Source organism: Cetorhinus maximus, chromosome 5 (genome assembly GCF_964194155.1).
Source record: "Cetorhinus maximus chromosome 5, sCetMax3.hap1.1, whole genome shotgun sequence".
Taxonomy (NCBI): Eukaryota; Metazoa; Chordata; class Chondrichthyes; order Lamniformes; family Cetorhinidae; genus Cetorhinus; species Cetorhinus maximus.
In genome coordinates this window covers 110,186,310-110,211,811 of record NC_135883.1, presented here as the reverse complement: position 1 = coordinate 110,211,811, position 25,502 = coordinate 110,186,310, and the positions used below count along the sequence as shown (strand labels likewise).

The 25,502-nt window shown below is 43.5% G+C and overlaps 1 protein-coding gene across 2 annotated transcripts in view; it reads right to left on the bottom strand.

Moving 5' to 3' along the window:
- Positions 1 to 1,373: 1,373 nt before the first annotated feature.
- Positions 1,374 to 25,502, bottom strand: part of LOC144680341 (desmin) — a 59,850-nt gene continuing 35,721 nt past the window's right edge. Inside the window, exons 7-11 of one of the 2 annotated variants that reach the window (XM_078541321.1) lie at positions 17,510 to 17,620; positions 9,270 to 9,380; positions 8,118 to 8,242; positions 3,318 to 3,461; positions 1,374 to 1,636 (exon numbers count right to left, since the gene is read on the bottom strand). In XM_078541321.1, the coding sequence (XP_078397447.1) occupies positions 1,543 to 1,636; positions 3,318 to 3,461; positions 8,118 to 8,242; positions 9,270 to 9,380; positions 17,510 to 17,620 (585 nt within the window). In that variant the 3' untranslated portion in view covers positions 1,374 to 1,542. The remainder of the gene's footprint in view (positions 1,637 to 3,317; positions 3,462 to 8,117; positions 8,243 to 9,269; positions 9,381 to 17,509; positions 17,621 to 25,502) is intronic. The other variant, XM_078541322.1, reaches the window with a different exon arrangement.

Sequence of the window (25,502 nt, the reverse complement as noted above, 5' to 3'; positions counted from 1 at the left end):
GCCCTTAAATCGGTATCCTCTGGTTCTCGACTCTTCTGCCAGCAGAAACAATTTCTGTCCATCTAGTCAATCCAGAACCTCCACCAAAACTCCTCTTAATCTTTTCTTCTCCAAGGAGAAGAGCCCCAGCTTCTCCAATCTACCCAATTAACCTCATTTCTCGAACAATGTTGAGGTAATCTGCTTTTATGTGGTGCTGATTGAGGGATGGATATCGGTCAGCACACTCAGGATAATTCCCATGCTCTTCTTCGAAATAGTGCCATGAGATCATTTGCATCCCGCCCCCCCGAGCCAGTTGATGGGGCTTCAGTTTAGCATCTCATCTGAAAGACGGCACCTCCAACAGTGCAGCGCTCCCTCAGTACTGCACTGGAGTGTCAGCCTTGATTTTTGTGCTCAAGCACTGGAATAGGGCTTGAACCTGAAACCTTGGGCTGAATTTTGCTGTCAGCGAGCAGGGGGCGGGGTCTACTCGCCGACACGTAAAATGATGCGGGATGACGTCAGGAGGAACCCCTGACATTATCCCACCCTATTTAAATTTTCAGGAAGGCGGGGGCACAGCCAAATCAGCTGTGCGCCCACCGACCTGTCAGTGGCCAATTGAGGCCATTGACAGGATCATCGAAACAATTAAAGGACCTGCCTGTCCAACCTTAAGGTTGGCGGGTAGGCCAGGAGCCACCAGTGGGATGAGGTTTCATGTAGGGATTTAAAAAGTTTAATAAAGTTTTAGTGTAAATAATGAACATGTCCCCCTCATGTGACATTGTCACATGAGGGGGACATGTTACGGATTTTTAATGTTTATACAGCTGTCAGCGATCTCCCTGAGGCAGCACTAAGCCTCAGGGAGATGTGCGCTCTTTCATGTGCATGCACGAAAGAGCGCACTCTCGCATTTGGGGAATCCCCCCATGCCCGCACAGGAAGCGCATAGCGCTTCCCACCGGATGTCACACTGGGCGGGCCTTAATTGGCCCGTCCACGTAAAATGGCGGCGGGGCCTGCTTCTCCAGCAGGGTTCGGCTCCCTGCCAGCCAGAGATTGGGTTGGGCCCGACTACCTGGCAAGCAGAAGATTCTGCCCCTTGTGATTCAGAGGTGACAGTGCCACCTCTGAGCTAAATTATGCTGGGAAAGCATTGGGAACTGATGAGTGTAACATGGCTGCTAGGCTGCTATATAGATTTTAAAAATCATAACTAGGGGAAAACACTTGTTGACTGTTATAGTTGATGCTTTTGAATTTTCATATAAAATTTCATAATAATTATCATAAAATGCAACAGAGTTTAGTTTACATAGCTGCAGTGTTTGATACAGCAGACATAACGACAGCCACACACAATAGTTTAATGCCTGTTTATTTGTTTAAAGAAGCAGCATCACAGTCTCACCAAAGCATCCAAGGCAATGTCCTTGACTCTCTATACTTTAAATTTTAAATGGCATATTTGTTAAGGAACTCAAAGCATTAAAATTTAAATGTCTGCAGCAATGTTTAAAACTGTTTGACCATCAGAATTGTTTAAGACTTTTATTCTTCATCACTATCATCTGCAGCACCAGAGATTGTAATGGTTCTTTCTTGCATATCTTTTTGCAAAGTGTTTTCATCTGTTTTAACTGTTCTAAGATTAAAAGAAAAGGTTACAGAATTAGCAATTTCACAGTGAAGTGGATAGAAAATCAGGTGCCCCCCCCCCCCCCCCCCCCCCGCACCCCATAGCCATCTCTATTTGATGTGCCCAGCAATCCAATACCCCCAGGAACAGGAGCAGCAAAATCTGACCCATAGTATTCAAGTGGAAATAAGAGTCATGAGGAACATTATCTGTATACTCTTCATAATTCATCAATACCCAACTGGAAAGGATACCTTTTTACATAATTGTGATACTTCACAATATCAGGAAAAAATTGAGCTGGTTTTCCTCAGCTTAATGCCCGGTATCCTATTTCCTGGACATTCGATAGAGGAGAAAAGGACAAAGACACGTAATTCCAGGCCCCAGAAGTAAAGTAAAAAAATTCCTGTTTGGGCTTTTCCTGGCTCTGATCTTTCCTACAGTCTTCACCTGTCAATAGCTTTCTATTCAGGCTGTCCATTTAAAGTTACAGTCAGGTCCTTATAATGTCAATTGCATATGGAAAAATGCACTCTGCCAACTTTGGCAGGTATCCTTGATGGACGTCACCTCATGTTTCCAGGGAAGTTAAGTAACCTGAGCAATTTTAACTCCATACCCACCCGATTTCTACAGAGCACAGAGAGTTATAATTACTCCTCTTTAATGAAATTGCAACTATCAAATATGAACAAACCCTAATATTTTCTTCTCTGCGTTAGTTTTAATCATTTTTAAAGCAACAATATAAGCAATGGACTTTTGTGTTCATTAAAATGAACACACAGGGGAAAAATATCACCCTAATGTTCACATCTTACAATGCTGTCGATGCTATTAACTCCTAAGAGAAACCTTTCTCCTGAATTTTCAGAATATCCTAACTCATTGGTTTGTGGGATGGAGTGATAGGTAGATAAATGATTGGAGCACAGCAACGAAAGTTGGAACACAATCCTGGTCTGGGTTAGAGACCAAGTTGCAATGGTTCCAGTTCTAATGAGTTTTGGAACATTTCAGGGATAATTTTATGAGCTTGTGCTTCTAGTGTAGAGTCTTGCCCCTCAGAGAATGGATAGAAAATCATGGAGATATATCTCTGAATTCCCAATATGTGCCCCCAGAAGTGAGACTCAGCGCCAGCAGCAAAAAAAAAATCATTAAAGTACCTCCTTAATCTTTAAAATAGGAGCTAGATTAAATAAATTATTTCTCCCAATCATTTGTTAGCTACCTTAAGCATAATGCAGGATCAACTGTTTTATTTTATATTCATTCACTGAGGTTTAAACAATGTTTGAAATTGCCATTATAAAATAGATATGAACATCCGAGGCCATCTCAATTGAAAAGAATTACTGAGCATTATTTTAAGTATTATTTTTAAACACATTTTCCTGTGTTCTTATTTTTCACCAAAAGGGTAAAATGAAAGAAAACACACCAGTCTGATACAAAAATTTCTCAAAAAAAGTATTTACAATTAAAATTTGAATTCTGCACGTTACCTATGTGTAATTTTAAAACCATTTATTTAGTTACCTTACCATTTATTGCACAGTAATCAATGAGTGGGGAATGTTCTTTCACCATTAATCACAGGCGTATTACAATACCCAAAGGGATTACCAATTCATAATTTCCTCCATCCACTACAGGCATTGGAGGAGTGGATTACTTTTACCTGATAAGTACAGTTTTCCTTTCGGTCATTTCCACAGCCTGTTCCTTGGGAATGCTCTCAACAGTGCTGAGGTTCCCTTGTCCCACCATGCAGAATCCACCCATTACTGTTGTCAGGCGAGAATCCTCACCTTCAATTAACTTCCTGTAAGATTAAATTTTTAAAAAAGGTTTACTTTAACAAGGGGAATTCAATTTTCCAACTAACATCCCTGAAGTATCAGTGTACTCGAGTTCAGTAAAATGGTTGAAGGGCAAAGCTTGCTTTTATTCAAAATAGTAGCAGAAATTAATAGGTCTATTGGAGAAATAACACACACTTATGTAGCATATTTCATATCCTCAGGACATCCCAAAACAATTTAAAGCCAAATGAGTTACTTTTTTCATTGTATTCACTGTTGGCAAGGAGTCACAATAGTAACTTTTCGCTCAGCTAGGTTCCACAAATTCCTTTAAATTTACCATATGGCAGCTAGTGCCATATAAAGGGGCATGTCCCATCTTCCGCTAACTCTACTGTGATCTAATGGAGTTCTCTGAGAGACACTGGGCTGTGCATTTCTGTCAAAGTCAGGTTTGGAAGAGCTGGCAAGAAATGCGCGGTAGCATCCAGTCGGGAGTATATATGGACGCACTGGCTATCTGATGATCATTGCCACGGCTTGGAATATCCAGGCCATTAATTTAAACCCCACCACAGCAGTTGAGGAATTTAAATTCAATTAATAAATGCAATAAGAAGCTAGTATCAGTAATAAAAATAGAAAATGCTAGAAATACTCAGCAGGCCAGACATAATCTGAGGAGAGGGACCGAGTTAATGTTTCAGGTGAATGGTGACCCTTCCTTAATACTGTCTCCAGCTCCAACCTATTCTACGTGGGATCCAACTGAAATTCTACCTTTCATGTTTTGGATTCACCCACGGTTCCAGATATCTCCTAGACATTCAGAATTCCTCAAAAAGTAGTTCTCGCTGCATCCTAAGATCCACTCAGTGCCAAGCCTCACCACATGCACATTCTCGACCTCTCTCTTAACAGCACCGACTCACTATCTCAAAGCTTTCCTGGTCCACAGTCTCATGTCATCCTTCACTTCATTTGGCACTTTAACAAAAAACTTTTTAACTTCCTTTCAGGGGTGAAGGATCACAAGCTACACTAACTTATGGGTACCAACAGCCCTCTGGACCCTTTCTCTAATTCCTTCCCTCTGACCCCATCTTTTCTTTGAATCCCACCCCCACCCCTTGCTTTGTATTTATGCTACTCTGGCCTTCCCCTTTCTGACTCTGAACCATCTGTCTTCAGCGAAGGCAAAAAAAGCGTTTGTATTAGTATCAGTATTGGTGACCAAGAAACTACCAGATTACATAAAACCCATCTAGTTCACCAGTATCCTTTAAAGAATGAAACTGCCATTCTTACTGGGCCTGGCTTATATGTGACTCCAGACCCACAGTAATGTGGTTGATTCTTAACTGTCAACAACAGCAACTTGTATTTATATAGCACCTTCAACGTAATAAGGTATCCCAAGGTGCTTCACAGGAGCAATATAAAACAAAATATGACACCAGCCACATAAGGTGACATTAGATCAGACACTTGGTCAAAGCGGAAGGTTTTATGGAGTGTCTTGAAGGAGGAAAACGAGGTAGAGAGGTGGAGAGCTTTAGGGAGAGAATTCCAGAGCTTCGGGCCAAGGAAACTGAAGGAGTGGCCACCTGTGGTGAAGCAATTAAAATCAGGGATGCTCAAGAGGCCTGAATTTGATGTGCACAGATATTGGAGGGTTGTGGAGCTGGAGGAGATTACTGTAATAGGGAAAGGATTACAGAGGTAGGGAGTTGGTCCTCTGAAATGGCCTAACAAGCCACTCAGTTGTATTCAAGAAGACAGCCCATCATCAATTAGGGACAGGCAATAAACATAACTTTGTCAGTGACATTCATAACCTATGAATTCATGTTTTTAAAAAGTGTCCCTTAAGTCCTGATTTTAGATGTAAACAATGTGTGAGGGACCAGTTCTGCCAGAGGGCCAGGTAATTTGAGCCACGTGTCACTTTCCGGGCAAGCCTGAGGAGACTTTTGAAGTGACCATCAGACAGAGCCAAGTGCTTTATTAGCCTATTTAGGAAGGTACGGGGAGGGTGCCACTCCATTTTCTGGTATTCAGACAGATCAGCTACCAACTTCTAGCATGTTTAAATCACTTGGTAGAAAAGGGATTGCTGGGTGCGCTTTTAGATGAAGGGCGGAATCATCCCAGATTTGCACTAAGTGTGGTAGTGGACAGGTAAAATGACATTTTACCTGCCGGCCACGATGGTGAGTTTTCATGCCATATCATCCCGATCCCACCGCATTACTAATGCATTCCCAGGAAACACACCATTTCCACGGCAGGCTGGCTCTCATTCGCCCACCACGCCATCACCTTGCCACTTCATCATGCTGCGCGCCATATTTAAAGCCCAGCTGCACGCACACATCTCAGTGCTTCCAGCCCACAACCACTGCAGGGAAGATGTCCACAAAAGGCAAAAAGACTGCAGCCCCCAGGTGTAATTACATCACTGGAATGGCATTTGGATGCTGTGGAGGCCCGCCACGATGTCCTCTACCTCTGCTCTGGCCACAGGATGGGCAGCTGCATCACCAATCCAGCATGGCAGGTGGTGGCAGTGGTGGTCAGTGCCAATGCTGCACAGAAGAGGTTGGTCATCCAGTGCAGAAAGAGGATGAATGATCTCATCCATGCTGCCAGGGTATAGCAACCTTCTCATCACTCTAAACTCACACACTCAAGCCCATCACACATTCACTGGCATCTCACTCACTGCCAGCTCAAGGGACATCACCATCTATTCTCACACGCGCCCTCACATGTCCATCTGGCCTCATCTCCTCTGGAGACTGCCTCCTCAGCCCTCACCATCTTGAGGCCACTTGCACAGATCAACATGTACCCCCCACACACACCCTGGGATACCCTCCTTCTCCAGTACAGCTCTCAACCTGCAGCCTCTTCCCTTGCCTGAGGCTACTTCTCCCCCCTTGCCAAAGCAAGACCTTGCCCTGCAGCCGTTGTAAAGCCACCCACGTATGGCTGATTTAGTAAGTAGAGTCCCACCTGTGATCCCCCCTAAACATGATGTGGTGCTGTCTGTGAAGCCTGGCGCTGATGACTGTGAGTGCTGACTGCAGCAAGGTAGGCAAACAAACCTTGAAGTCCTGAGCAAAGTGCATCCCACCAGGTGCACGTCACTTATGTGCTGCTATAAAACACGTCAGTGTGTTTTCCCGCTGATATGGGCAGACGAGCTAGCGGGGGAGGGATGAGTCTGGCGGGCTGACCTTCTAAAGATATGCTAATGTATTACAATGAGGTTGCCGACATCCGATGGCGAGAAACGCGGCCTGTCATCGGCAGGCTGAGTAGACGATCGTGAGCTGGTTTTACGCCGTCGTGAAACTGATCGCGCCATATTGTCCGCTCACTCCACCGAACGCACCCAGCACTGGCGGGCATGGAAAATTCAAGCCGAAGAGTCTTTGAAAAACCTACTGATTTCAACGGTAGGTGTTTTAGGCCATTTCTGGCCCAATCTTGTCAAAACAAATCTAGTATTTAGGCTTTCATGAACTTTTGTGCCAGTTATTAATAATTATTTATGTTTGCCCCACCCTCCTGTTACTGACACCATCAGTCGACTTGCTGATGGGGACCCTCCAAGTTGTTATGTCTAAATTCATGCCTCCAGATCATTAGTCCAGACCTCTAGCTTAGTTGTCCAGTAACATAACTATTATGCTACTATCCTCCTATTTTCCTTTCTTACCACTACAACCTGATTTCACTGTTGGACATTTATGGCATAAAATGTCACTAGATAACATTTATCCCTAGTTTGCAGAATTGGCTTGAGGAGCTAGATAGTCTATTCCTGTTCCTATGTTCCTAGTGTCTTCCTCAGGCCTATTTGAGTTTGCACCCAGCTTTGTGAATAATTATGAAATTTAGCTTAAACTGGAGTTGTATTTGAACTTCAGGTTGGATTAGAACTAGTTTTAAACTGTTTAGAAGTGACAGATCTAATGATGAAAATCGTCCCCTCCCACAGAGTTAATTGCACAAAAGGAGAACATTGAGTCCAACACAGCTACGTTGGTACTAGCTCTTGAACTGGAGCTGTCTCATTTCTCTGCCCTTGACCTGTGTCCTTTTATATTCTTACCTCTCAAACACGTATCCAATTCACTTTTAATTATATTATAGTGCTGCCTCAATAAACATGTGTGATAGTAACTCATGTTTTAATACATTTTTGTATGAAAATATCCTTCCTTTGTTTCTCTCGCATCACTCCAGAGTCTATGGGATGAATTTACCCAGGAGTTCTGCTGCTTGTCCTTCATAAGTTCAGAGGAAGAGCTGTAGAAACCATGTTTGCCTTTGCATTATTTAAACATTGTTTTACTCTAACTAATTTCAAATTAAATTAAACTGTAGTAAATCTACCTGCACGTGGAAAGATAAGTGATAGGCAAACACTTCAGCTAAATGCTTGGAAATTCATGCTTGGTATATAACTGAATTTCCAACTTGCACCCGGGGTAAATGAAACACTTCTCTAGGGGTGCAAAGCTGGAACTTCTGCTTTGTCTTATCTGATGAAGAAGAGGTGCTACCTAAAATATTAACATATCATTTTTCTTTTCAAATAGCAATGGATCCATTATGTATTTCGAGCTTTTATGTTTTACTTTTTCATCTGAAAGTTCCGTTACCTGTAGGTAATAATTTCAACCTCCAGTGCCATTTTAATGTTGAGCAGGTCTTGATATTCACGTAAATGCAAAGCTATCTTTTCCTTGATGGTACTCAGTTGTTGTTGCAAATTTTCAATTTTGCTCTGCAGGAGTAACATTTTAAAATCAATTCGCTGCTTGCTAATAAAATATTTACCAAGAGAAACTTAAGTATTGCTGAAAAAAGAGACATGTCAAAGCTTTTTGTCTTGAACTCATCAGGACACTTTGCAAGGATACCAACTTAAGAGGAAAACAACAATTTATACTGTATGTGAGGAGAGTGCTGATTGGTTGGCAAGAGGACTCTGATTGGTAGAGGCATTGCCATAGAGAATGCTCCAGTGATGGGTGACTGACAGTTAACTGCCAAGCATTGTCTGAAATTTAAACCAGGCAGCTTGATCCTAATTGGTCAAGGCAATACTTAAGTTCTGTACTACCAAACGACTATTTGTATACAAGAGCAACTTTTTTTTGAAGCCACCAGTGCATTCACTTGCTGCTCACAGTACAATGGCTGAATGCAGGCTGTTATTGGGATTCATTTTCACAAGGTATTCTATATAAATAGCATATAGTGGAATTGCAGGAATGACGTAACTTTATTTAAGCAATTTAAAGATATTTTGGCAGCATAAACATAATAGACTGGATTTTATGATAGGGGATGGCTGTGACTGAAGCTGTTGCATCTGGCATCAACAAGAACATTCAGAGTGACAGTATGGTCCTGCAGAATGCCCGTTCTCAAACCCTACCTCACTCTCCACCTGCTATCTGGCATGAACTACAAGCTGCAGGTGATGTGACCATCAATCTCCTGCATGCCACTCCATCAACCTTCTCTACTGCATTTGTGCTTTCAAATATGCAAGAACTGCTGCCTGCTCAGCCAGTACAGCTTGATCATAAAGGCAGCTTTCAGCATAATGAATGGCGAGCACCATTTCTTCACCGGTCACAATATCTGGGCCAATACAGATTTGCTGCTAAATAGAGAACTCATCCTTAATCAGAATATTAATTAGCTGTTCTTTAATTTTCAGGAGAAATAATTGGAAATGCTTCCAACTTGTGTCCCTGAATTATATTTTCATCTTAAAAGTAAAGTAATCCCATTGTGAATACCTGGTATTCTTCAATCTCTTTTTTATATTTATTTGCTGCTTCTTTATTCTGAACCTCCAGCACTGCCCTACGGGCCTTCAACGCATCCAATTCCATCTGACTGCTTTTAAGCTGAAAGAGAGTAGAAAAATAGTGATTTTAAAAAATATATAAGCAAGGTAAAATAATACACATGTATATTTTGCAAAACCACTATATAATTTTGAGAATACACTGACACAGTGGTTGGGTTTGAGTACTCACTGGGAACAATGGGTTTTTAGGAGGTTAAGATTATTGCCAATGCCTTTGAGGATTAGCTGGGTTGGCAGGATATCAAGAAGCCAATTTTTGCTCTATTAACACCGGAAGCAATAACTCTGTTTCTCTCACCTTCGCAGATGCTGCCTGACCTGCTGAGCATTTCCAGCATTTCTGTTTTTATTTCAGACATCTAGCATCTGGAGTATTGTTTTTATGTCTAGGAGGAAGCAGGTGGATGTATTTTTTCTGCCCAAGGACTTTATATCACCCTGAGGAGGGAGATTAAGAAGGGTTTAAGAATTAAAAACAAAAAACTACTGCGGATGCTGGAAATCCAAAACAAAAACAGAATTACCTGGAAAAACTCAGCAGGTCTGGCAGCATCGGCGGAGAAGAAAAGAGTTGACGTTTCGAGTCCTCATGACCCTTCAGCAGAACTGAATTCTGTTTTTGTTTAGGGTTTAAGAATTGCTGGCTGTGTCTTTAGCCTGCCCCTGGGAACCTTGCAGTTTCTAGGCTCCATGATACTATCGGACCCCAGTCTGCTGGGTTCCAGGGCAGGTCCCTGCACCAGGTTTCTTCAGGTGAGGTGCAGAATGAAGACATTCAGAAAAGGCTGAGGCCATTCAGAAATGGCACCTTACCCCATACCTTGGGAAAGTCTCAAAGAATGGAGAGGCTACATAGCAAGACTCTGACATATTTTGCTTCCTCAGTGCACATGAGGAACTCTGATTTTCCAAGCATGGCAAAAAGGGGTTTTCCTACCAAGAGATGGTCTCACAGGGTTGGGTCACTGTCCAAAGTAGGAAACGTTTGGAAGCCAGACAAACAGATGATAATTCTTTCCAGCATTTTCTGATCTTGTTTTTTTTCATGTAGTCATGTTCTGAATTAGTCTAATTGTACTTTATTTGAGGCAGCCAGGACATGTATTGGGTCTTATAGAATTTCAGGGAAGGCTCCTGGTTGACAGATACTATCAGATTTCTAGATGAAGTCCATGAAACACCCACTCTGATTGGTTTAAAGTTTACAAATGTTTCACTTAGTTGCTATGGGAAGGATTGCACTTTGTTATCAGGGAAAATGCATTTTTTCTTAGCTCATATCAGCATTTACACCAAGTAACATGTTTCTATGGGGATTGGGTTGCAGTGTATAACAGGCAACATCATTTGTCAGCAGGAGTTTTGAGGCAGCTTCTTTGTCTGTTATGAGGGGACTGACCTTCCATTTTGCAATTGTTCAGAATTGACTACAAAAGTCAGGACCGTAATGCAGGCATGGAATGGTCTCGTCTCTTCACACACTGGTGATATTGACTACCCTTGCAATACAAGGTCTCGGTCTTTCAACAAAATTGGATCTCTGTTCGTCCAATTCCTAATTTGCTTCGCGCACACAGGCGAATAATCCAAGAAATTCAGTACAAGCACAACAGCTTGTGGCACTGTAGCATGTACAATGCTATCTGGTAACAGGACTGATCACTAGGGCGACGGAGATTGAGGGGCGACTTGATAGAAGTTTACAAAATTATGAGTGGCATGGACAGAGTAGATAGTCAGAAGCTTTTTCCCAGGGTGGAAGAGTCAATTACTAGGGGACATAGATTTAAGGTGAGAGGAGAAAACTATAAAGGAGATGTGCGCGGCAAGTTTTTTACCCAGAGGGTAGTGAGTGTCTGGAATTCGCTGCCAGAGGAGGTGGTGGAAGCAGGTACGATAGTGGTGTTTAAAAGGCAGCTTGACAAATACATGAATAGGATGGGAATAGAGGGATATGGACCCCGGAAGTGCAAAATGTTTTAGTTTGACAGGCAATATGATAGCGCAGACTTGGAGGGCCAAAGGGCCTGTTCCTGTGCTGTACTTTTCTTTGTTCTTGTTCTTTGTTCTTTGTATCCCAAGAGCTACCCAAACTTTCATCTTTGGAAGAGTTTGAGGAGGCAGGAGGAGAATGCCAGATAACTGAGGTCATCTGTCACACAGTAGATAGAGGGCTGGCTGTGCCACTTAAGACAATTTATCTGAGTGCAGAGAGGATGAATTGTCACACAATGAGAAAGGGATCCTGTTGAGTAGGAGAAAAAGTGAGGGGGAAAGATGTCTGTGATAGAGAATAAACTTGAGTGTGGAAAAAGAAAGAAGGGATTCCAGGATTTTGACCCAGCGACAGTGAAGGAACATTGATATAGTTCCAAGTCAGGATGGTGTGTGGCTTAGAGGGGAACTTGCAGGTGGTGGTGTTCCCATGCATCTGCTGCCCTTGTCCCTTTAGGTGATAGAGGTCGTGGATTTGGAAGGTGCTGTTGAAGGAGTCCTGGTGAGTTGATGCAGTCCATCTTGTACATGGTATACAATGCTGCCACAGTGCATCGGTGGTCAAGGGACTGAATGTTTAAGATGGTGGAGGGGGCGCCAATCAAGCAGGCTGCTTTGTCCCAGATGGTGTTGAGCTTCATGAGTGTTGTGGGAGATGCACTCATTCAGGCAAGTGGGAAGTATTCTATCACACTTGTGGATGGTCGACGGGATTTGGGGAGTCAGGAGCTGAATTACTCTCCACAGAATTCCAAACCTCTGACCTGTTCTTGTAGCCACAATATTTATATGGCTAGTCCAGTTCAGTTTCTGGTCAATGGTAACTCCCAGGATGTTGATATTGGGAGATTCAGCAATGATAATGCCAATGAACGTCAAGGGGCGATGGTTAGATTCTCTCTTGTTGGTATTGTGTGGTACATATGTTACTTGCCACTCATCAGCCCAAGCCTGAATACTATCAGGTCTTTCTGCATATGGGCATAGACTGCTTCAGTATCCGAGGAGTTGCAAATGGTGCTGAACATTGTGCAATCATCAGTCAACATCCCCATTTCTGACCTTATGATGGAGGGAAGATCATTAACGAAGCAGCTGAAGATGGTTGGACCTAGGACGCTACCCTGAGGAAATCCTGCAGTGATGTCCTGGGACTGAGATGACTGACCTCCAACAACCACAACCATTTTCCTTTGAGCTAGGTATGACTCCAACCAGCAGAAAGTTTTCACCCTGATTTCCATTGACTTCAGGTTTGCTAGGGCTCCTTGCTGCCACACTTGGTCAAATGCTGCCTTGACGTCAAGAGCGGTCACTCTCACCTACCCTCTGGAGTTTAGCTCTTTTGTCCATGTTTGAACCAAGGCTGTAATGAGGTCAGTAGCTGAGTGACCCTAGCTGAACCAAAGCTGGGCATCAGTGAGCAGATTAATGCTGAGTAAGTGTTGCTTGATAGCACTGTCAATGACACATTCCATCACTTTGCTGGTTGAGAGTACACTGATGGGGCAGTAACTGGCTGGGTTGTTTTGTCTGCTTTTTGTGGACAGGACAAGCCTGATCAATTTTCAAAATTGCCGTGCAGATGTCAGTGTTGTAGCTGTACTTGAACAGCTTGGTAGGGGGGTGGGTAGTTCTGGAGCACAAGTCTTCAGTACTACTGGAATGTTGTCAGGGCCCATAGCCTTTGCAGTATCCAGTGCCTTCAGCCATTTCTTGATATCAAGTGGAGTGAATTTAATTGGCTGAAGGCTGGCATCTGTGATGCTGGGGACCTCCAGAGGAGGCCGAGATGGATCAACCACCCAGCAGTTCTGGCTGAAGATTGTCGCAAATGCTTCGGCCTTATCTTTTGCATTGATGCACTGGTCTCCCCCATCACTGAGGATGGGGATATTTGTGGAGTGTCCTCCTCCTGTTAGTTGTTTAATTGTCCACCTCCACTCACGACTGGATGTGGCAATACTGCAGAGTTTAGATCTGATCTATAGGTTCTGGGGTTGCTTAGCTCTGTCTAACGCATGCTGCTTCTGCTGTTTGGCCTGTGTTTTAGCTTCAACAGGTTGACAGTCATTTTTAGGTATGCCTCATGCTGCTCTTGGCATGCTCTCCTGTACTCTTCATTGAACCAGGGTTGACTGCCTGGCTTGATGGTAATGGTAGAGCGGGGGATATACCGTGCCAAGAGGATAAAGATTGTGGTTGAATACAATTCTCCTGCTGCTGCTGGCCTCATGCCTGCCCAGTTTTGAGCTGCTAGATCTGTCTGAAATCTATCCCATTTAGCACGATGATGGACAGGATATATCCAGGGATGGTGATGGTGATGTCTGGGATATTTCCTGGAAGGTACAATTCCGTGAGTATGGCTATATCAGGCTGTTGCTTGACTAGTCTATGGGACAGCTCCCAGATGTTAGTCAGGAGGACTTTGCAGGGTCAACACGGCTGGGTTTGCTGGTGTTATTTACGGTGCCTAGGTCAATGCTTGGTGGCCCAACCAGTCTCATTCCTTTTAGGCTTTATAGCAATTTTATACAACTGAGTGGCTTGCTAGGCCACTCACATTGCTGTGGGTCTGGAGTCACATGTAGTAGGCCAGACCAGGTAAGAACATCAGATTTACTTCCCTAAAGAGCATTAGTGAATCAGACAATTGGCAATGGTTTCATGGTCACCATTACTGAGACCAACTTTTAATTCCATATTTTTATGGATTGAATTTAAATTCCACCAGCTGCCATGGTGGGATTTGAACCCATGCTCCCAGAACATTAGCCTGGGCCTTTGGATTACTAGTCCCATGAGATTACCACAACACCTCTTAGTTCACTAATGTCCTTTAGGGAAGGAAATCTGCTTCGTTTGATCTGTATATGACTCCAGACGTGACTGATGGCTCAGCAAGCCATTAAATTGTACCAAACTACTATGAAAAGGTCATTGTGGGACTACTTTCACCACAAGGACTGCAGTAGGTCAAAGAAGGTGGCTCACCACCACAACCTTCTCAGGCCACATTTGACTGAATGTGGCAACAAGGAGCCCTACCAAAACTGGAGTCAATGGGAATCAGATGGAGAATTCTCCACTGATTGGAGTCATACCTAGCATGAAGGAAGATGGTTGTGGTTGTTGGAGGTCAGTCCTCTCAATTTGGGACACTGCTGCAGGAGTTCCTCAGGGTAGTGTCCTAGGCCCAACCATCTTTAGCTGCTTTATCAATGACCTTCCTTCCATCATAAGGTTAGAAGTGGGGATGTTCGCTGATGATTGCACAATGTTCAACACCATTCGTGACTCCTCAGATACTGAAGCAGTCCATGTCCAAATGCAGCAAGACCTGGACAATTTCCAGGCTTGGGCTGACAAATGGCAAGTAACATTCACGCCATACAAGTGCCAGGCAATGACCATCTCCAACAAGAGATAATCCAACCATCTCCCCTTGACATTCAGTGGCATTATCATCACTAACTCCCCGCTATCAACATCCTAGGGGTTACCATTGACCAGAAACTCAACTGGAGTAGCCATATGAATATGGTGGCTACAAGAGCAGGTCAGAGGCTAGGAATCCTGCAGCAAATAACTCACCTCCTGGCTCCCCAAAGTCAGTCCGCCATCTATAAGGTACAAGTCAGGAGTGTGATCAAACACTCTCCACTTGCCTGGATGAGTGCAACTCCAACAACACTCAAGAAGCTCAACAGCATCCAGGACATAGCAGCCCACTTGATCAGCACCACATCCACTATCTTAAGCATTCACTCCCTCTACCACAAACGCAGAGTGGCAGCAATGTGTACCATCTACAATATGCATTGCAGCAACTCATCAAGTCTCCTTCAACAGCACCTTCCAAACCCATGACCTCTACCACCTAGAAGGACAAGGCCAGCAGACACATGGGAATATGACCACCTGCAAGTTCCCCTCCAAACCATTCACCATCCTGACTTGGAACTATACCGCCATAATTTCACTGTCACTGGATCAAAATCCTAGAACTCCCACCCAAACAGCACTGTGGGTGTACCTACACCACATGGACTGCAGTGGTTCAAGGAGTCAACTCACCACCACCTTCTCAAGGGCAATTAGGGATGGGCAATAAAAATGCTGGTCAACAATAGTCATATCCTGTGAATGAATTAAAAGATAGACTAGTTATTTATATCATTGCTATCTGTAGAACCTGAATGTGTACAAATTTGTTCAATTTTAGCCTATAATGCTTTATTATTTGACACTGAGCTGAGTTTCTAACCCCTGAACTTCTAATCCTCTCCATCATCAATTCTAATTCTGCCTCTGTAGCATTGCCCATCTCTTCCCCTGCCTCATTTGTCCTCCTGATGCATGCCTTTGTCATCTCTAAAGACAAGTATTCCACCACTCTCCAGGCTGACCTTCAACCTTACATCTTCCATAAACTTGAGCTTATTTAATCCTCTGCTGCTGTATCCTAACTAACTTTCAATCCTATTCAACCATGACTCTTGTTTTGGCTGACGCACATTGAATCACGGCCCAGCAACGTTTGACTTTAACATTCTCATTCTCGTTTCCAAATTCCTTCAAGGTCTCACCACTTTTCTATCTTTACAATCTCCTCCAGCCCTTCAACATTCCGAGAGCTCTGTGTTCCTCTAATTTCAGCCTCTTGTGCATCCCAACTTTCATCACTCCATACTGTCAATTGTGCCTTCAGCTGCCTAGGCCCTAAGCTCTGGAATTTCCTCCCTAAGCTTTTCCACCTCTCTCTTATTTTAAGAGCTCATTAAATCATATTTCTTTTCCCAAACTTTGGTCACATGTACCAATATCTCCTCTGCGACTTGGTGTCATATCTTGTTTGATAATGCTCCTATGAAGCACATCAGGTTGTGTTACTTCATTAAATACATTGTATAAATGCAAGTTATTGTATAATACAACAGTAGTTGCACTTAATTGGCATTTCATTGGTGGTAAAGCGCATTTAAAATATCCTGAAGACATGAAAGATGCTATGTAAAAGCAAGTTGTTTCTTTTATAAACACCACATCCTGAACATCTCCAAAAAAAATCTACTAGCATTTCAGACTTTTGTTGTAAGTTATTGATTTTTGCTTTTCTTTTCTTCTCTCAGGAATTTATGTTGTCTGCTCACAAAGAGGGCAGATGAGAGACATGCTCCCACATTTTCATCAAATCTTCTCAAAGGATTTTCCTTTGCTTCCATAGAGCAAGAGCTAAATTATGGGTGGAATTTAATGCCCTCCTCAGCAGCAGGTTTGGATCCTGTGGGAGACATTTAATAGGGCAGGAGGGTACAGGGCAGGGTGGGGACTGTGCTGCCTTCCCACTTCCACCTGATTAAGCCTGGGCAGGAAGGCTCATGGACAACCATCCCGCCCAGACACTAATTGAAGCCCTTAAATGGACATTAATTCCCAGTTAAGGGCCTGATCCCATCACCACTATGGCAGGAGGGGCTGACACCACGTGGAAAGCTCGAAAAGCAAATCCTGTTTGGTTGGCTTCTGGGTTCTTGGGGAAAGTCCTTCAATGAAAGGCACTGAGTGCCTGATTGAGGGTCCAGGCACCCCCCTCACAATTTTATCCAACCACACTCCCCCCACAGTTACCCCATCCCCATGCCTCCCCACAACCCTCCTTCACTCACCTGGTGATCCTAGGCCTCTAGTCGGTGCATTACTGACAGCTGTCACTGCTTCCAGTGGCACTGATGGGCAATGGAGTTGGTGGGGGGAGGTGGGGGGCTGGGATATTTCCACACTTGTGGTCCTAAAGCTCAGGGAAGGCCTGCCGCTGACCAGTTAAACTCTTGAAGGCCACTCAATTCTGGTGGATCTTTGTCAAGGAGGTGATGCAGAGTTCCTGTTGGTTCTTCTGCTGGTGGGCATGACCCCCACCACCAACACAAATTCCACCCTGCGTGTGGATGAATCATGGCTGTGAGCTTGACTAATACCACTCCCTAAGCTCCAACACATTGGATCATCATGCAACCCTATTACCTAATAATAATCCTTTTTTGCCTAACTGGAAAAGCATTTAGATAAATTTGATGAGTTCAAAGTATATTTTTCAAGCAACAAGAATTTGTTTTAATCTGTCAATAAAAGCAGGGGCAGCACCATGCTGGGTTGATAACTACTTACATTCCGCTTACAGTCTGCAAGTTGTTCTCTTGTGCTTCGCATATTTTCTATGCGTTTCGCAGATGTGTGATTCAGATCAACAAATTTGCTTTTATACCATTCATCCATTTCCTGGGAGAAACATAGTAAATATTAATAATTAAGGAAAGTTTGTAAATAAAGGCAAGCAAAGCAATATAGTATAAATATATTAGTCACCAGTGTTCTTGTATAATTTTTAGTCAAAATCAGTGACCAAACATTTTATGGCAATTTCTCGTCACAATAAGAAAATAACCTGAGGATAAACACAGTTACTCCAAGGCGGAGAGCAGCCTGTCACCTGATGGCATGGCCATCTCATCAAAAAGATATTCTATTGCTTTTATTGTTAATAAAAATGGTTTCACAATTTTATTTCATACTTTTCATCTTTACCCACAGCCTTTCAACATACACAATAGCATGGCACACCACCTAGAAAGACCTTGAGCGCGCATCGAACAAATGCAATACAAAGATATATTCAAACTCCCTGTCAGTAGTCTGACAAGTAACTGTATTCGCATGAATAGAACCAGATGGTTTATTGTGTTCCTCAAGGTCAGGGATGCTAGTGCTGCAGAATAGAACATTCTCCACTTTGAACCTCCTGATAGTATAAAACAACGTTTTGGTCAGGTATGGCAAGAATTGATTCTAAGTATAAGCTCCCTACAGATTGCTCTGACAATGTTTCTTCAATCTGACTGTGAAAGGTTGAAATGGACAGAGGTTGCTTCTTTCCTCAAACATATCAACACTCTTCATTTGTAAATTTCATTTACCAGATTATTAATAATAGCCCTTTTTTGTATCCTGATTTATGCTTCAGTCATTTATTTAAAAAACAAATACATTTTTTGAGGAGAGCAAGAATATCAGGGAAATTATTTGGGATAATGATCACTTAACTGTCCTTATAAACATGAATTTATGAAAGCAGTAACATTTTTGTATTAAATGCTGTGTAAGTAAATAAGGTTAACTTAGACATCTAAATCCTTTTTTTAAAATGATATACCTTCATTTTTTTTAACATTTAGATGCTTGCCTCAATCACAATGAGGGAAATTGCATAAGAACTATTTATAACTTTGAATTGGAAGAGTTTGATGCTGTATTTGAATCAATCAGATAATCCAGCATTTGCTAACATACATCACCTTCAAGCAAAGAACAGTACAGATATGTATGAAATGGGCATACTGTACAACAGCATTATGACTCCAGCCCAGATTCTACAATGCATCCAATAAATTAGCAGTATTAATACATTACCAGCACCACTTTTGTAGCAATGCAACCAGAAGTGATTCAGTACTAACAGTTGCTTACAGTAGACTGCTTATCTTCTTAAATAAAAACAGAATGTGCTCAGCAGGTCTGGCTGCAGCTGTGGAGGGAGAAACAGAGTTAACGTTTCAAGTCGAGTTCTGAAGAAAAGTTATATTCAATTCGAAACGTTAACTCTGATTCTCTCTCCACAGATACTGCTAGGCCAGCTGAGTATTTCCAGCACTTGGTTTTATTTCCGATTTCCAGCATTCGCAGTATTTTGCTTTTATTTTAGTGCCTGTTCATCCTTCTAAGCGAAGATAACCATCTTCATCATCTGGAGTGTTTGATAGGGCTCCGGTTGGTACGTATGTGACTGCTAAGGCCAATCTGAGCATGGAAGGTTCTGTTGCAAATAGAACAGGATACCATGAATGATTGAGTTTTGGATGAGTTGCTGACTTGGGATTTCTGCTCCTTGTGTTTTCTCTCTGCCCTTGTTATGGGCTTGCTTCCAAAGGATGCTGCACTGTTTTATATTTGTTTGCAGGAGGTGCACCAATCCTGGACAAGTTTCTCCCAGAACTCAAAGTCAATGCCAAAACTCCTAAGTGAAGTCATCAGAGTGTCCTTTTAGCACTTCCTTTGACTGCCATGAGGGTGAGCCCCAGACTCAAGCTCTCCATTGAAGATTTGCTTTGGTAAGCGAGTGTCTGCAGGGAAAGGGTGGTTGAGTTCTACTCATTTTGTAATATAAGGGGTTACTTCTAAATTAGACACAGTATACATCATCACAGGAAGTGATGCTGTGTCTCATGATCTTCCTCTCTCTCGTACAACCTCATGGTTAAGATCTAGTCACCATTAGAGATGTTCCAATAAATTTCATGTTTTCATTACCTTAGCAGAGTCTGTCAATATTCTCATTAGCACCTGCTCAAGGGCAATTAAGGATAGCCAGCAACACCCATATTACATGAATGAATTTTTAAAAAATTCGTTGTTAGCACATCAAGACCAAGAACGTCTTTTAGGGAAGAAAATCTGCCATCCTTACCTGGTCTGGCATACATGTGACTCCAGAGCCACAGTATTGTGGTTGCGTCATAACTGTCCTCTGAAATGGCCAAGCAAGCCCCTTCAAGGGTAATTAGGGATGGGCAACAAATGCTGGCCTTGCCAGCGACACCCACATCCCATGAAAGAATTAAGAAATAAAATTCGGTGGCAGCGAGTAAAAGAACAAGTACAGAAAAGGCTCTGCCACTACCAAAAAGCTTCAAGCAAGTCAGCGGTCTCAACCAGGCAGAAACGTGACTGAATTGATGCCAAACATTTTCCAGGTATTGCACCACATTGGGTCTCATGGTGAAGCTGAGTGGCGAGCAGGTCAGTACTCTATGATACACGATGGGTGGTTATGCAGATGATATCCTTATCAGGAAAGTATTCAATGAAGCTTTGTAAGATGGAACAATAAAAGTACTCAATGCCTACTTCAATCTGCAAAAGAATACCATTGTCAAGCCGGCTAAATTTAACAAGTGTACTCAAAGACAAGGAAAAAGCATTGATACATCTATAAATTACCTGTATAGACTTGCAGAGAACTGTGAACATGGCAGCTTAAAAGCTGAACTTATCAGGGGCAGAGTTATTGTCGTAGTCTTGGATGAAGCATTGTCTGACCACTTGCAGTCATTGGATGATTTAACCTTCACAAAGGCAACCTAACTGAGCAGACAAACAGAGGTCAGGAAGCATAATTGATTGGTGATTCGAGTAGAGTTTGTTAAATTTAAAAGCAGACAGGTGGCTGTTCAAAAACAGGGGAGACAGGAAAAGCATCCACCAACCATCCCCAGCTAACTGTCATTGGTGTGGTGGAAAAAAAAATCAAAGGTGCCAAAATCGTCCCACCAAAGAGGCCGAATGCATTTTTGCAGAAAGAAGGGTCACTTTCAGGCTGTGTGCTGCAGCATGAAGCTTGTGCAGAATAAGCAAAAAGGGAAGCCTTCAAAAGGCGGAAAGTAGAAGAAGAAAGGCATAAAGTGGAAAATATCAATGATATCGAGATGCCTTTCTTTGCAGAGATCCAGGAACCAAGCAGAGTGCTGATATCCTAGTAAAGGGAAACAAGACATATTTTAAGTCAGACACAGGTGCAGCTGTTTTGATTCTTTCTGATGCTGAACTGTGGTTAGAGAAAAGTCACCTCTTCAGCCATCATGCAAAAAAACTACATGGGCCATGAAGTACAAAACTGAAGATCATAGGACAACTGAATGCAACCCTTCAATATAGAGAGAGAAAAATCACAGTAACCCTATATGTGATCCTGAACCAGAGTTGTTCACTCTTAAGCAGGAAAGCCTGTATCGATTCACATCTTATTTACAGAGTGGATGACTGGAGAACGAGGAGATCAGCCCAAAAACCTCAGAGATGAATTTCCATAGCTGTTCACAGGATGAGGAAAGCTGAAGAAAACATACCACATCACTATGTCCTGATATGAAGTCAGTGTGTCAGGTTACACCCAGAAAAGTTCCTCATCCATTCTTGACAAAGTTAAAGAAGGAAGTAAACTATGTTGAAGCAAGGGGTTATTTCACCTGCGACAGAACCAAAAAGCTAGTGCTCAGGGATGGTCCCAATGCCAAAACCCAATGGATCAGAATTTGTGTAGATTTTATACAGCTGAACAAAGCAGTTTAAGAACAAAGAACAAAGAAAAGTACAGCACAGGAACAGGCCCTTCGGCCCTCCAAGCCTGCGCCAATCATATTGCCCGTCAACTAAAACATTTTGCACTTCCGGGGTCCATATCCCTCTATTCCCATCCTATTCATGTATTTGTCAAGCTGCCTCTTAAACACCACTATCGTACCTGCTTCCACCACCTCCTCTGGCAGCGAATTCCAGACACTCACTACCCTCTGCATAAAAAACTTGCCCCGCACATCTCCTCTATAGTTTTCTCTTCTCACCTTAAATCTGTCCCCTAGTAATTGACTCTTCCACCCTGGAAAAAGCTTCTGACTATCTACTCTGTCCATGCCACTCATAATTTTTGTAAACTTCTATCAAGTCGCCCCTCAATCTCCGTCACTCTAGTGAGAACAATCCGAGTTTCTCCAAACTCTCCTCATAGGTAATAACCTCCAGACCAGGCAGCATCCTGGTAAACCTCCTCTGCACCCTCTCCAACGCCTCCATATCCTTCTGGTAATGTGGCGACCAGAATTGCATGCAATTCCAAGTGTGGCCTAACCAAGGTTCTATACAGCTGTAGCATGACTTCCTAGCTTTTATACTCAATACTCTTGCCAATGAAGGCAAGCATGCCATATGCCTTCCTGACTACCTTATCCACCTGCGTTGCCACTTTCTGTAACCTGTGGACCTGTACACCCAGATCCCTCTGCCCATCGATGCACTTAAGGGTTCTGCCATTTACTGTATAATTCCTGCCTGTATTAGACCTTCCAAAATGCATTACCTCGCACTTGTCCAGATTAAACTCCATCTGCCATTTCTCCGCCCAAGTCTCCAACCGATCTATATCCCGTTGTATCCTTTGACAATCCTCTTCACTATCTGCAACTCCTCCAACCTTAGTGTTATCTGCAAACTTACTAATTAGCCCAGTTACATTTTCCTCCAAATCATTTACGTATACTACAAACAGCAAAGGTCCCAGCACTGATCCCTGCGGAACTCCACTAGTCACAGCTCTCCATTCAGAACAGCACCCGTCCACTTCTACCCTCTGTCTTCTATGACCAAGCCAATTCTGTATCCATCTTGCCAGCTCACCTCTGATCCCGTGCGACTTTACCTTCTGTATCAGTCTGCCATGAGGGACCTTGTCAAAGGCCTTACTGAAATCCATGTATATAACATCCACTGCCCTTCCATCGTCGATCATCTTTGTCACTTCCTCAAAAAACTCGATCAAGTTAGTGAGATACGACCTCCCCTTCACAAAACCATGCCTCTCACTAATACGCCCATTTGCTTCCAAATGGTAATAAATCCTGTCACAAATAATCTTCTCCAATAATTTCCCTACCACTGACGTAAGGCTCACCGGCCTGAAATTTCCTGGATATCCCTGCTACCCTTCTTAAATAATGGAACAACATTGGCCATTCTCCAGTCCTCTGGGACCTCACCCGTAGCCAGTGAGGATACAAAGATTTCTGTCAAGGCCCCAGCAATCTCCTCCCTTGCCTCCCTCAGTACTCTGGGGTAGATCCCATCTGGCCCTGGGGACTTATCCACCTTAATATTCTTCAAGATGCCTAACACCTCCTCTTTTTTGATCTCAACATGATCCAGGCTATCTACACACTCTTTCCTAGACAAATCGACCGCTAAGTCCTTCTCTTTGGTGAATACTGATGAGAAGTATTCATTTAGTATCTCTCCCATTTCTTCTGGCTCCACACACAGATTCCCACCTCTGTCCCTGAGTGAGCCTACCCTTTCCCTGGGTACCCTCTTGCTTTTTACATACGTATAAAAGGCCTTGGGATTTTCCTTAATCCCGGTTGCCAGTGACTTTTCATGTCCCCTTTTAGGCCTCCTGACTCCTCCCTCCCTATCATCCTCCCTCGCTCCCTCCCTCCCTACTTTCTTTATATTCTCCACGGGCTTCATCTGTTCCCAGCCTTCTAGCCCTTACAAATGCTTCCTTTTTCTTTTTGTCTAATCTCACAATATCCTTCGTTATCCAAGGTTCCTGAAACTTGCCATGCTTATCCTTCATCCTAGCAGGAACATGCCAGTCCTGAATTCTTATCAACTGACGTTTGAAAGCCCCCCACATGTCAGTTGTTGATTTGCCCTCAAACATCCGCCTCCAGTCTAGATTCCTCAGTTCCTGCCTAATATTGTTATAATTAGCCTTCCCCCAATTAAGCACCTTAACCCGAGGACTCCTGTTATCCTTATCCACCAGTACCTTGAAACTTACTGAATTATGGTCACTTTTCCCGAAATGCTCCCCTACTGAAACTTCGACCACCTGGCCGGGTTCATTCCCTAATACCAAGTCCAGTATTGCCCCTTCCCTAGTTGGACTCTCTACATATGGTCTCAGGAAGCCCTCCTGGATGCACCTTACAAATTCTGCACCATCCAAACCCCTAGCACTAAGTGATTCCCAGTCAATATAGGGAAAGTTAAAATCACCCACCACAACAACCCTATTGCTTTTACATCTTTCCAAAATCTGCCTACATAACTGTTCCTCAATCTCCTGCCGGCAATTGGGAGGCCTATAGTAAACCCCCAACATTGTGACTGCACCCTTCCTATTCTGGAGCTCTACCCATATTGCCTCGCTGCATGAGCCCAACAATGTGTCCTCCTGTCACACAGCTGTGATATTCCCAGCAGTGCAACTCCCCCACCTCTTCTACATCCCTCTCTATCCTGCCTGAAACATCTAAATCCTGGAACGTTTATCTGCCAATCCTGTCCATCCTTCAACCAAGTCTCTGTAATAGCAATAACATCAGAGTCCCAATTACTAATCCAAGCTCTAAGCTCATCTGCCTTGCCTGTTATACTTCTCGCATTGAAACAAACGCATTTCAGACCCCCAGTCCCACTGTGTTCAGTAGTTTCTCCCTGCCTGCTCTTCCTCTTAGTCCTACTGGCCATATTCACTGGTTCCCAGTCATTTATTTCACCTGCTGACCTATTGCTCTGGTTCCCACCCCCCTGCCATGCTAGTTTAAACCCTCCCAAGTGACACTAGCAAACCTCGCAGCCAGGATAGATGCAACCCGTCCTTCTTGTACAGGTCCCACCTGCCCCGGAAGAGATCCCAATGATCCAGATATCGGAAACCCTCCCTCCTACAACATCTGTTCAGCCACGTGTTTAGCTGCACCATCTTCCTATTTATAGCCTCACTGGCATGTGGCACAGGGAGTAACCCTGAGATTACAACCCTAGAGGTCCTGTTTTTTAACTTTCTGCCTAACTCCCTGAACTCCCGCTGCAGGACCTCGTCACTCTTCCTGCCTATGTCATTAGTACCAATGTGTACCACGACCTCTGGCTGTTCTCCCTCCCCCTTCAGAATATCCCGTACCCGATCAGGGACATCCTGGACCCTGGCACCAGGGAGGCAACATACCATCCTGGTGTCTCTTTCACGACCACAGAAGCGCCTATCTGAGCCCCTGACTATAGGGTCCCCTATGACAATTGCTCTTCTGTGCTTTGACCACCCCCCTGCTGAACAACAGAGACAGACGTGGTGCCACTGCTTTGGCTACTGCTGTTGTTTTCCCCTAATAGGGGGACAGCCACAGGGGATTTCTGCACTGACTGCCTGCCCCTTCTAGCGGTTACCCATCTATCTGTCTGTACCTTGGGTGTGACCACATCTCCAAAACTCCTGTCAATGACGCTTTCCGCCACCTGAATGCTCCTAAGTGCATCCAACTGCTGCTCCAACCGATCCATGTGGTCTGTGAGGAACTGCAATTGGGTACACTTCCTGCAGATGTAGTTGTCCAGGACACTTGAAGCATCACAGATTTCCCACATCCCACAGGTGAAGCATTTCACCCCAGCAACTGCCATTTCTAGAACTATTTAATAAATTAATTTAAATCTAATAACTGCTTATTGACTCCTTATTAACTATGCGTTCCCTAGGGCTAGATTTCTACTA